The sequence below is a fragment of the Camarhynchus parvulus genome, chromosome 7 (assembly GCF_901933205.1).
Source record: "Camarhynchus parvulus chromosome 7, STF_HiC, whole genome shotgun sequence".
NCBI classification, from domain to species: Eukaryota; Metazoa; Chordata; class Aves; order Passeriformes; family Thraupidae; genus Camarhynchus; species Camarhynchus parvulus.
In genome coordinates, this window is record NC_044577.1 from 18,726,944 (window position 1) to 18,740,778 (window position 13,835).

The window sequence follows — 13,835 nt, forward strand, 5'->3', positions numbered from 1 at the left end:
TTTTACCAAGGCTGCATTCCAGCCTGAAGTTAGTCTTTATCTTTATCTGTGATCCTACATACCGCTCTTTCCTTGTTAATAGGGATATGGTTCCTGAAATGGCAGCAGTAAAACACAAGGAGATATTTCTTTGTGTATTGCACACACTGTTGGAGAGTTAGAACTAAAGGAGCATGTCTCCAGCTGATATCTTGAGAATTCACAGCCAAAGCACTTTACCAAACTGATTTTATCTGCTGAGAAAGTGCAAAAGTAAGTTTCATCCCTACATTTTCCTTTCATAGTATTTGTGTGAGGACTACTAAGTTGTAAGCTTTACCTCTGCATTGGTGAGTAGATGTTGGATTTTTTTCAGAGTTATCAAAAAGACTTTTTCTTATTTGGAGCGTGCCTTTGGGACACTAAAACCTGTGACATACTTCACTCGCCACCTGCAATTCCCAGACCTACTCCAAACAGATAAGCACATTAAATACAGCACCAATGGACTCTGATACGAAGTCAGCAAAGTGCAGGGTCTTTGAAGCATCTCGGCGATCCTGCAAAGTGTGGAAGGAGGGGCAGAGGCAGCCTGTGGCTGCAGGGCCTGGAGCAGTGCCTGATTCCCTCATGCTGGTTCCGGGGCCGCCGGGTATAAAGAGCTTTATGCAATGTCTGGAGGGTGGGAGTTTATAGAAAACGCGATGTCTCAACAGGCGAACACGCCTTTCTTCTGCAACTAGCAGGATAAGAAAAAGACACCAGGCTCCTTGTGCTGCTGCTGTGCAGATCAGCACCCCGGAGTCTAGGAGCCAGCTTCTGAGGAAGCTGGAGCATCCCAGTCCACATGGGACCTCATCATCGGATGGATGGAAGAGCAGCAACTGCTTGCAAACTGCTCATATTATTCACTGCATGCATGATGCAGGGCAGTTGCCAAGGTAAGCGCTCAGCTCCAGCCTCTCCGGAATGGGAATTGCACCGCAAGGAGCATATCCCTACTCCGGGGACTTTTATAAGAAAAAGACCAAGTGTCTGAAAGTAGAGGGTTAACGGGTGCTGATTCAAGGAGTTCTTTCTAATAGCTAGGGGAGACAGTTGGCTCTTTCCAGGAGTCATTTGATGGAGTCGGTTTCTGTTGTGGAAAAGTAAGTAGCGCCTTAAAAGCACTGCAAACACCACCGATTCTTTAGCTTCACTTAATCTCGGTTTTTAATTATCCTAGGATGCTTCCTTTGATTGTTTTTATGGTTTTTGCAAACTTTTTTTTTCCCTAGTTGTGTAAGACAGCAGCGCACAAATGTGGCTAAATTTTGAGGGACATGTCAGACTTTGCAACTCCACGGTCTAAACTCATGGTTTTGTGGAAATGCAAGCAGGCAGGTTTTCCTGTGAGTGCTGATTACTGGCTGTGAATAAGGCCAAAAAAGAAAAAGAAAAAAATCACCCCAGACTTTTTGCATTTTTTCCTTGTGATCTTTGTGCTTTTCTTGCTACTGAAATACGGGTGGTTTTGCAGAGCAGAGTTCACCTGCATTCCAAGGACTGGTTCGGTGACCACTAAAATTGTGCCTAGAGTTGTTTTTGGTGAGGAGTGCACAGGCTGCAGCACTTGCACGTAGACAGGTCGGGCCGGGGGGAAGGGGGTTCTGCATGGACATGCTTGCGTACGTGTGGTGTATGTGGTCATTTACACAAGGCTATAAGAAAGAAACAGATGCTTAGTCTGGAGCACAATAAGCTCCCCTCAGTCGGTCTCAGACGCAGATTTGAAGTTGAGAGAGGGAGAACTTTTTCTCTGGGCTTTACTGTTGCTAGGCGACATGCAGGAGCATGTGACTGGCAGAGCAGGCTGAGTGCCGCTCCTCCGGGGCTAATCTGGCTGCTACGGATGGAGTAGCCGTGTGCCCAAGTCCTCCCTCCGGCTGTGACTCCAGCCCATCTTCCTGCCTTCCCTTTCTTCGCGCTGTTTAATTGCCTTGCATTGAAAATCAAGCCTGTCTTGTTGGAGCAAGAGTGGCTAAAGTGCATTTCCTCCGCGCCGCGTAGTGACCTGCAGTCCTGCTGCTTCTGTGGGTGTCTGTGTATTACGTGTGTGTTCAAATTGTTAATCTGCTTTCTTTGCTCAACTCTTAGTTTAAGCTCCTTAGACAGAATCAACTAAGTAATTATACAGCAACTGCTGCTAGCAGCTCCCACTTATGAACAGGGAAATAAGAGATAGCTAATGTGCTGGAGACCTGCAAAAACTCCAGCCAAGGAGGTCACACTGGGTAGAATTAATCCTATGCACTATTATTTTACATTGGATAGAATGGAACCTGCAGTACAGATCAAAAAAATTTTTTTTTGTTCTACAGCTGATTGATTGTCCAGAATGTACCTGATAAAAGACATGACAGAACAAGCAGAGAGAGGCTTTGAACTAGTATCCATAAGTAGTAGAAGTACAAATTTTTTTTTACTTTTATGGTGTTCTTTCTCCCATTCTCTCCTCCCCCCTGCCTCCACAGTAGAATAACTGTGGAAGACAAACAGTATAATTTTAGTAATGGCTGACTGATAGTAGCAAAATACCTGGATAGCAATTCTGTCTGCACTGTGATTATGATAATGAAATATTTGGTAACCTTAAGTTACAGTTCCTTGAATGTTGAGATTGTGTCAGACTCTTATTTCCAATAGAAAATTTGGAGAACCATGAAAGCAATCCCAAGCCTTTGAAGGAATATGGTGAGAATCTGTTATCTTGCCTAATCCTCAATATTTCCAAAGGCAGTTCACTGATGTTTTTTGAGAATTTTGTTGGCAATATCTGAGTGTTCCTAATATAGGATGGATGTTTCTAGAACATCTAGAACATTCCTTTCACCTAAGGACTTGCTCAAATGATACTGTTCCTCGATTTACCTAATTCTGGTTTTACTGAGAGTAACCATAGTGCTCATAAACAGAATAAAAATGCTGTGTTTTGTAATTGCCAGCAGTACAGGGCCTGTTTCTCCAACCTTTATAGGTCTTGTTGTCTGTGGGGTAATTGTTGTCAGAAAAAAGTGTAACTGGAATCTAAAAAGTAGTTAAGTGAAGGTAGTGTCAAGCAGGACCGTAACGGGACTATTGCTCATGTTTGTTTTGAGAAATATCAAAGTGCTTCACACCTCAGCTGCACTAAACTAGAGACAATGGATGGATGTTAGTGCACCAAATTTGGTTTGTATCCTGCACCTCTGCAGTGATAAATGATCAGCTTGATACATCCCAGGCAAATATGACCAAAATTTGTCACCGTTATGAGGTCTCTATTAGGCTGAGAATGAAGGCCATTCTGAGAATGAATGTGTATGGTATGATAAGATACATCAGGAATCACAATGAACATTTGCATGAAGTGTGGCAGGCCATTAAGAAATAGGTATGGTAAGACCAAGTAGAGAAGAGGTACAGTTCTTTCTGGAAATCATGGAGAAACATATTTTCCATAAGGCATTGTAATAGTTCAATCTCCAAATTAAGAATCCAGTGGTTTTTAGGCATTGTCTTCACTCAAAACTATTTCATTTGTCTGTAGGATGATGTACAGTGACATTGCTACAGGCGACAGGTCAGAGTCACTGTTCATAGCTCCTTGTACAGCACTGCACACTTTTAAATGAGAGAAGCCTGTCTGTAAGATCCCACCCCTGCCAAGACCTAGAGTTTGGAGACTTGAGTGACTGGGGACTGAGGATTTGGAAGTAATGGGAAGGGAAAAAGGATGGCAAGAAATAGGAATGTACTGATGCAATCCTGACATACAATTTACTGGGTTTTGTGCATTTCAGTGTTCATAATGCTGCGCTAGGACAATTTTCTTGGTTTCTCTGGGAGATGTACTGACACAAAATGAAGAGCACAATTGCGCACTTCGTGAGGCCTGACAATTTGCAAGTATCTGTCAGTGAAACACGTTATCGTCTTCTCACATTTTAATGACCTTTTCTGTGCACTTACAGGGGTTTTGGTTTTTTTTTCTTTGTTCTTTTTAATGAATAGCCCACTTCTAGTACATCTCTTGAATTTTCTTAATAATTCACTCTTTTTCTGTATTCTGTTCAGTAAAGCATATCAGGTATTTGCAAAGTAATCAGCTAAAGGAAAGAATGGGTCAAATCCCAGAATTTTAGTTAAATATTGAAAGCAGTAATTGGATGACACCCGGTTAGATTTAGGTTCTATGCCAAATGCTAGAATTACAGTAAATAATTAAGCTACAGGAGTGAAGACAAACAGAGACAGAGAATCCAAGGAGATTTCAAATAAGATAAATGTGTGATGTGTGTGATGCTTCTATTTCCCTGTAAGACAAACCAAAACCTTCTTTCATAAATTGAGCTGATTGGAAATTTGAGCAATGAAATCCTACTTTAATCCAGATTTACTTGCCATGTGTTTTGCAGGAAATAGCCAAGATTCATTTGGGGTAAAGGTAGACTGCAATTTCATTACGGCCTTTTAATTCTTTTCCTTTTGGGCTTCCTGGGTTGACATGAAATCACTTGCACTGTTTGGAGCCTTTCCCCTCCATGCACCTTCTTGCACTCTTAACTTCTCATACTTTAACACTGAACCTGGAGGTTCTTCTAAATGTGAATACTCCTCTTTTTAGTTGAGCAGTAAGCAGGCACATTGCAGATGTAGTTTATTTTATCTATGTTATTGAATCCATTCAGTCTTCTACAATAGTTATTTTTAGATCTGAGTGGTTGTGATAACTTTTCAGATAGAACAGTGACTCAAGTTACATATTTGTCTATCACTTTTTTAAGCAGGAGTTGTATCTTCTCTTTCAGAACTCTACTTAAAAGACACTGGAACCATATAGTACTTTGGATGTTTCAAAGGAACTTACACTTTCTAGAAGCTGTCATTGTTGAAAAACATTAAAGGTCCCTTCTAATTAAGAATCTATAGGTTGACTTCTATTTAAAGAGAAGTGGATGTTTTTATTCCAGTTTGATTAATTAGTGATGATAATAATAATTTGTCAGTTTCTTTTTAATAGCTTACACTGAATGTGGCAGATAAGAGCTGTTTTTAAAATTAATTAAAACTAAAGTTCTTCTTTATATAATTTGATAATAATAATGTTCTTAAAAATACCTTGAGCTGTTTCTAGATGAAAGAATAACAAGGTTTCTTCTGAGTCAATGCAGTGCGATTCCTTTAATTTCAAAGAAATTACCAAGTTGTACTGATCTAAGACAGAAAATATGAGTCAGTGAAGAGTAAACATCTCTTTAAATAGCTCTTCATTGTTTGAGGTACATTTTGAAGTCCATTTCATGATGATAATATTAATTCTTGTTAACAATTTTTTTCTCCCTTGACTCAGTACACTTACAGAACAGTTAAAAAAAATAAGTTTAATGAGTAAGCATAGAACCGTTCAATCAAATGGATAGCCTTTAGTGTATTCCTTAAGCTTTGACTGTTGGTTTCAGGGGTTTTAATGTTTTCTTTGTTTTGCAATGCTGAAAGAGGATTAGGGATCAAAGAAGTGCTGTTAGAAGTTTTGTTTTGGATTAATGAAACAACATATAAAAGTTGACTGAAATGGTTCTGTTTCCATGACGTGTTCTATTTTATAGTTTTAACATTAATAAGTTGCCTTTGTTTTACAGTCAAGAAGCCAGATCTTCAGCAAAAGGGCACTGTTTACAGCAGCAGCGTGTCTGCCCAATTGTTTTCCTGCACAGCCAGGTCATGATACTACATCCTGCTGAGTCAAGTCAGAGAATGGGGAATTGGGACTCCCTTTAATGGAGATTGCTGGGTCTTGCTTTTGTGGACCAAGAAGGCTGGGGCTTTAGTTGTGTTCTGTGGCATTTCTTAAAAAAAAAAAAAAAAAAAAGGCGTAGTCCACAAGATATCCCAAGAACTGATACATCCACTGATTTATTTAAAATCTAGTTAATGGTTTTTATCTTGTGTTAAAAGAAAAATCTTGTCTTTAAACAGGCTATGCGGAGATACTGATTCTCTGGACAGCAATATAACAGGCATGGTTGGAATCTTCTCCTAGCAGACATTGTGAAAGACTGATGGAAAAGTATCACTATGAGGAGGGGATTCCAAGTTAAAGGTTCCAGACCTGTAGGCAAGTGCCTGCAGTCCTCTGAGCAATGTGATTTGTATGTTGTGTGTTACCACTGAGATACCTGGGAGACAGTGTATGCCTTTGCTGTAGTTTTCTGCGCTTGCTTCTGGATGTAAGGGCACAGGGTGCAGTACGCGTATGCTTTTGTGTTTCCAAGCATATTGCAAGTGTAGGGCTTATGCAGCTATACCAGCTAGAGAAGTTCTTCCCTACTATTAACCTCTGTGTCTGGAATGCTGCTTAGTTAGCTAATGTAATTTAAATAATTATTTAAAATATGAATTTATTAATTATTATGTATCAATAATAATTTATAAATTATTTCAAATAAGAATTATTTAATATAGTAGCCCAGCAGCCACTAATGAAGGGAAGTCACAGCAGAATCAAACATCCTTAAAAAGTCAAAATCTGAGAGTTAGAGATTTTGGATGCTTAGGGAAATTATAGGTAAAATACTTCCATTGGGATTGACAGGAAGAGTAATATTTCAGGAGAAGATGATATTTCTTGTCTTTATCTTCTGATGAATTCAAGGACTGTCTTTTTAATATGGCACACTCATTAATATTAGTGTTTGTGTAAAAGGATTTCTTAAATTATTTTTTAAACCAAAAACTAGAAAGAAAATATGCTACACTTAAAAACGAAACAGCCAAAGGATTATTTAATTCTTATTGTTCATTTTCAGGTTCTTTAAGATAAAACTGCATTATGTGTGACCACATCAGTCAACATTGTTGTTTCAGTTCAGGTGATCCTGGCAGGAGGTGTGGAACCAGATGATCTTTAAGGTCTCTTCGAGCCCAAACCCCTCTATGATTCTATGATCCATCATTTACTCAGGCCTGCCTTGCCATATGGAATTTCCTTTTTGGGAACCTTGATAAGGAGTGACCAGCCACTAGCTGCTAACTGACACAGAGTCACTACTGAATAAGGGAGAAATGTGATGTGTCAGTGTGTCCAAAGGAATAGATGTAGTTCCCAATGTCATGGGCAGTAGTATGCAGCATTAGAATGTCTGTCTAGGCACACTAGATGCTTGTAGCATGTGGTCTGTCTATTCTGTACTGACATTTCAGGTCTGCTTTTCTGACCATGATCCCACACATTTAGTTTGCAATGAGTAACTGTTGCTATTTTTGAAATTTGTGCAAAATGACTAGTGCCCTGTGAAGCTTTGGGACACAGTTTAAATTGTCTTTTTTTTTTTTTTTTTTTTTTAATCTAGAGTCCTACTGGTATGATGCTAAAGAATTTTGTTGTGGATATGGCTTCTGTGGTGGGAAGAAATAGCTTTCATTTTATGTGCTTACTGTGTTTATTATGTGTAAAGGAAAGTGGTTTATTTTTTGCATGGCAGGTTCCATTTTTCATTTAATAACTTGTAATATAAAATTACAGTAAGGTTTATAATTTGACAAAATGTTATATGTTGCATAGCCATTTTCATTCTAGCAGTGATACAGAAAAGAAATACAAAAATGAAACAATTTCACTGTCACCAGCTGTGCAGGAAGGCTCTTACTGCGGCCAGTTCCTAGTGCTACAATGACTCATCAGCTTTCAGGAGAGCATGACAGAATTGAATGCAGGTCATCATCTCAGCATGGGGTCTAATTTTGAGAAAAAACAGCACACGGGTTGGTAAATTTATTTTAAAAATTGTACAGGATTTCAAAATGATAAAAGCTTCCTGGAAGTGTTGTTTTATCATCTGCTACTGCATCTGACTTTCTCAGTGATATAGACTGTACATGTTCTCTCTAAGTTGTTGAAGCACTTTTTTCCCCCCCACTTTCCACGCACTGTGTAGTTGTAAATACTTCCTAGTCTTGAAGATTTTCCTCTTTTGGTCATATTCCCCCCCACCTTCAGTTACCCAATTGTTATTCTGCAGCCGCCTTGGGGCCATTAGCAAGGTTCATTCTTATGAAAATGCTTGGGATGCTTCCTCCTGTGAGTAACTGAGGCTGTCTTTATTTTTACGGTGTTTGCATGTTCTTCTTCCTCTTTATGTCATATGGTCAATTAGAACAGATTTTTGCATACTTAATGTGCCATTCATGAAAAAGAAGCTACTAAGATTTAGGACAGCTGGGATATGTATGCTTCCCTAGAGATCCACAGTTCTTGCTTCCCTTCCTCAACTAACACAGTCACAGCTGATTTATGTGGATTGACAGCTCATGTCAAGACAGCTGGGTGGGGTTTTCCAGCTGAAGGCAGAACACGTTCTTCACATGTAACGTCTGAAACACATTTTTATATTGAGAAGGCTAATCCGTCAGCAGCACTGCAAGTACTGGTTCTCTTGAACTTGGCCATAGAGATAATTTGACTAAAATCTCTAAGGAGTACAAATAGGTTTTGTTAGTGTCCTCTTGGAAAGTACTTTATATGCAGTTTAGATTAAAGAAGGTGTCCAAGAAAAAATTAATGGCTTACCCTCAGTTATCACTGAAGTACAAGAAATTTGTCAGTGACTTAAATGAAAGAAGGAACCTGGTCTGTTCAATATAAAGAATATTTACTTTATCAGTAGAAAGGAGTATCACCTCCTGTCTGTGAGAATTAGTCCTTGCTTAAAAGGATTATTTCTTATTCCTGCCTGGTTATAGGACTAAAAAGGTAGTAAAAGTTTATTTGTTGCTTTAAAAAAGTGAGTTGAAACAAGATTATAAAGTAATCTAATTTTTATTATTTTGTTTGTAGTACTGTGTGATAGAAAAGACACATAGTATGGATATGTACTTTTTGTGAGCATGTATGATAAATAAACTGTCATGGTTTGAAATTTATAAGGTTGGGTTTTTTACATTTATGATCAATGTGAACGACTTTGAAAGACTGGCTATCTTAGTTATTTTTAACTTTTCCCAGAATAATTGGTTTGAAAGTGGTAATGTAGAAACCATTGTTATTTTGTTCTGAATACCAGAGCCTTAAGAAAAAAAAATTAGAACTGAATTGTTTTGGTTTTTTTTTTTGCCTAGGAGGTCCATATGTAGCATATTAAAAGACAAAATAAAAAAAAAAAGAGCTTGTTCTCTTTATTGGTTCAGGCTTAAAATTGAAAAAAATAGAATTGAATAGATTTGTTAAGAAGAAATTAAGAAACCATTTCCATTTTTATCAGGCTGTTTGCATTTGCTGCTTTTTAGTTAATAGAACTGAAGTAGGGTAGAGGAGATGAGGATTATGAATATCTTTAATGTTGCTAGGAAGCATTTACAGTGTCATTCGTTTGAACTTGTTGTCTGCAGGAGACCTAAACCCTTTTTTCTTTGCAGGAAAGCTTTCCTGCTTAGTTTCAGTAGATTAAAATCCTGAATTTCTTTAATTCTTGGATTTATGTTGGGGCATTAGCAGAAATTAATCTATAGCCCTTTTATAACTGCATTAACTGAAAACAAATAGTATGTGCAAGAAAAATTATTTTAAGTATTTTTATCAAAGATTTTGCATGTGAGCATTATTAAAATGATATTTGATGCTTTAGTTGTAACAATTGCTTTAGTTGACAAATATCTGTATGTGCAAGAACATGCAGACACAAAGCACAGAATATAATGTAGATTTTGCTGGGCTTTATTCCTGCTTGGCAAGTAAAGGCAAACCATAAAAATATGCTGATGCTGCAGGGAAACATGGTATTTCTAAGTCCATAATGAAAGACAATATTTTCACTTTTGGTCTTGAATTTTAAAGTGCTTTAAAAAATAAAAAATCAGTGAGTAAAAATTTCAAATGTAGGTATTGGATCTTACCTGTCAGAGTAGTACTTATTTATTATAGTTTCTGATACCTGTCATTGTGCTGAACACAAAATGTGGTTTACTCAAAAATAAGTCCAGCTGGTACTGGTGAAGAAACAGATCTTCTGCTTCAAGTACAGTCCTTTTTCATTTCCACCACTGCCCCCTTCCTCCCACCCTCAAACAATCTGACACGTGCCTTGTTTCTTGTACTGTCTAATAAACATACCAGCAAAACAGAGTGTGCTTCTCATGTATTGTGACTTTTTTTGAGTGCTGACAGATTAAAAATAATATATGAACCTGTGTTAGTGACAGGAAGAACAGGCCCATTTGGCCTCTTGCCATCGGCGCACCCCCAGGAGCTCAAGAGCCTCCTGTCTTTGTGTGCAAACTACCCAGGGCACGGCCCTTGATTGTACAGTGCAAGGCACAAAGAGTTCTTGATCAGCTGCTGTGTCTGTAGATGTTATTTTACTAATAATAATCTTGTTATATGTAATTGGATGATAATTCAGTAAAAGAAATCCTGCACTTCCCTTTGTACAATGCATTGCTGTATATCTGGAACTTCAGCTTTGCTGCCTCAGATTGTCCCTTGACTAGTCCTCTGTCTGCCTATCAGTCTGCCTATAGAGATCTTGCAGTCATGTGAAGTGGGTGCAGATGCACATTTGTACTGTCTTTTTGTTGATATTGCCAGTAAAAATTACTTCTTCATTCTAATTTAGAGATATGTAGGTACAAAATATGTTTTGTGTTGCAAGGGCTTGAAAACTGCAGATAAACCTTTTACTGTTTTGTGTAATACCTATAAATGTTTGTGTGGTCTGTGTTTTTTTTTTTTAGTATGAACAGTTTGTATTAAATGTAATGAAGTTTAAAGAGTGTAGAAAGACTGAAGGTTAAATGTCTTGTTGAGATATATGAAAGTTAGCACAATTTCATCAGACTCTATTTTTCCTATCTATTAAGTAATACTTGTTCATTCTCCAATCATAATTGCTAGCAGAATACTGGTTTTTAGTATCATAGGATGTTATTTGAAAATAAGCTAAGGTTTTTCCTAAAATTTGAATTTTGCTTCTTTCTACATAACTGAGCAGGAACAGAGGTGGAATTTCTACAGTTTCAGCCTTCCCTCCTTGAGCATTCCAAAACCTCAGGCTGTTTGACATGTAATTAAGCTAGGCAAAAATCTAACATCAAAGTGTATGGAAGATGATTATTCAGGATTCTTTTACCTGCAAGTCTCCTAGAGTGGGCTGCTCTGTTTGGGGGCCAAATGGGAAAGACACTACCCTTTTTTGGAAGACAGAAAGGGAGAAAAGAAAAGCTTGTCACTTATTTTTCTATTTGTAAATTTTGTGTGGAAGAGGTTTGTAATGCACAGTCTGTTCGCATTTATTTGTTGAAAATCTGAAGATGTATTACAAGTGCTAAGTGCTCAGTTGAAAAAATATTGCCTGGAAGAACATTACTCTTTTAGATGCAAATAAATCTGTTGAGAGTGTTGATTCCTGAAGTGTAAAGTAATTGCAGCAGTGTAAGTTTGATTTCTGAGTGGACAGTTTGAGAGTGGTGCAATCTACCCTGGGCTTAATACATTCCTCATTACTTTAAATTCTTCGTTCAGACTTAACTACTAAAGAAGTGTTAGCAGTTCTCAAAGGCATTGTGAGCACAAGGAAGGATGAACAAATGAAGGGTTTTGGCCTATTCTGTGTAGTCAGAATGAACAGTCATGGCTCTTAATGTGTGGATGACAAATATAATTCAGAAGATGTGTAGTCAGAGTTAAAAGTGTGAGGGACTTCAAGGTTAAATAGGCAGGTAGAAAATATATGAAAATAATACAAGAGACTAGAACTGTTCAGGGAGATACTGCAAGAAGTCAAAAGTAACCCAGAGGGGTGAGGAGTAAGGCTGTTTTGGTTCTATTATAAGCCAAACATAGCATTCTGTTTTTATACAACAGGATTGAATTTTAGCTTTAATTCTGAAACTAAATGTTTCTACATGAAATGAAGCCCAGTGGAGGCTGAGTGTGTGTAGTGGACTGCCTTCCTGTTGAAGACTGTGGCCCTATGGGTTAGAGCATAGCACTGTGAAATGTGTGATGCTATTAACTTCTCTCGCTTCTGCTGGAATTCCCTGTGACTTAATGTGACATCGAGTAACATTCATTAGTGGTGTGAATGTTGAGTACCATCCCCTATGGCAGTAGGGTTTGTCTTTGGCAGTGGTTTACCGTAGGGTGCTTCATTCATATGCAGGCAATAATTGTTGCAGAAAAACAAAGTGAATAGTGGTAGAAGATGCATTTATTTTTAACAAATGAAAAGTGTTTAGTCAGTAATTAGCTCAATCTTTTGTCTGATAAAATCATTAATATGTTGTTCTATTCCTGTGGAAAATGACTACCCGACAAAACCTTTCTGCCAGTAGCTTTCCCAGAGCTAGTAACATAAGCCTTCTTGTTTTATCTGGGCAAATTCTGAATCTGAAACATCCACTGAGAGTCTCTTACAAGAGAATCCCAGACACAGAGAACAATATAAATTCCAGTGACCAATTTAGCATGAAGAACCAAGATAGTAAGTATAACAAGAAGTTTAGAAACAGTACTTTGATCTACATTTTTCCAGGAATGCTTCTGATCTTTGCTTTGCAATTTCAGTATTAGACTGGTTTATATTAAAGCCAATATCATGTATTTGTTATTTCTTTGGTGTTTTCCTTAATATTGAGCAGTTGAAACCATTTTTTCCTTTCAAAATTATTTTTGTTAATGCCAAGAGATTCTTCTTTATGTATATATGTTCTGATGTGATTCCTAGGATCTGCCATGCATTTTTTAGCCCATATTTTAGTAATGCTTTAATCATAGTCAGAAAACTAAAACTGTATTATAGTAATAGTAGAGCAACACCAAAAATTCAATAATTTCTGGAATTTGAACTTTCAAAAGTCACCCAAATTCTCTTCTATTAGCAAATTTCTAACATGAAAATGAAGACTGATTACTTTATTGCTCATTTTTAAACTCAGTGGTTATTTCCTTCCTATCAGTGTTTGTCAGAGTAAATCTGAATTTCTATGGAAATTAGTTCATTAGTATAATTTTTTTGTAATATCTGACTGATTAATGAGCTGCCTTACCATTTAAAAAAAACCCCAAAATTTATTGAAAGGAAAACCTTCCATAAAACTACTGATTACTAATTCTTCAGTGTCTTGAATCTTCAAATAATATCAATAAACAAGTGAATACCCCTCTTTTCTGACAGTCCCTGCTCTTGCTGAAACCCAGGTGCTGCAGGCTCACATTGCATAGAATATACCAAATCTGATTGTTACTGACATGGTTATTTTTCTTTCATTCTGGTTCTTTCTCCTGGGTATTTGTAGCAGTAACTTTGTAATAATGTATTTTTCCCCTGATTACTTTCTCCTTTATCAAAGTTAGAATTGTTTTTGCTCACAGATGAAACACAAGCTTCTTAGAACCTCTGTGAGAAGTGCCCTCGATACTGCAGATCACTTTTACTTCTTCCATATTACTGATTTTCAAAGATTGGGTTTTAAAAATGAATTTACAAAATTATCTGCTAGGTAATTTTCTTTGTTCTAAAGATAATATAAAACAGTGATAATTGAAGGTTTACAAAACACATTTGTAGGTGTTTCAGAGCTCTTTGCCTTCAATTATAAGTAAGCACAGCAGATAACATTGTAAAGCTTAATGCCATAATTAACTGAATTGTAACAAGTCTGCTGAAGAATTGTATAAATAAACATGGATATAGTGCTTGCTGTATAGAGGTGTGAGCATCTTAAATTGTAATTCTGAGAAGTATTATAGAGAGTAGTAGAACTGTGTGACTTGCAGGTTTTCTCTTAACATTCAGTTACCATTTCTGGTACTGTACAAAGACTGCTGTGTTTATACTGCTTTT

General features: G+C 37.3%; 1 protein-coding gene across 2 annotated transcripts in view; it reads left to right on the forward strand.

Moving 5' to 3' along the window:
* The first annotated feature begins 673 nt into the window (after window positions 1-673).
* Window positions 674-13,835, forward strand: part of LRP2 (LDL receptor related protein 2) — a 111,702-nt gene continuing 98,540 nt past the window's right edge. For both annotated transcript variants that reach the window (XM_030952221.1, XM_030952222.1), the window contains exon 1: window positions 674-920. In XM_030952221.1, coding sequence (XP_030808081.1) covers window positions 827-920 — 94 coding nt within the window. In that variant the 5' untranslated portion in view covers window positions 674-826. The remainder of the gene's footprint in view (window positions 921-13,835) is intronic.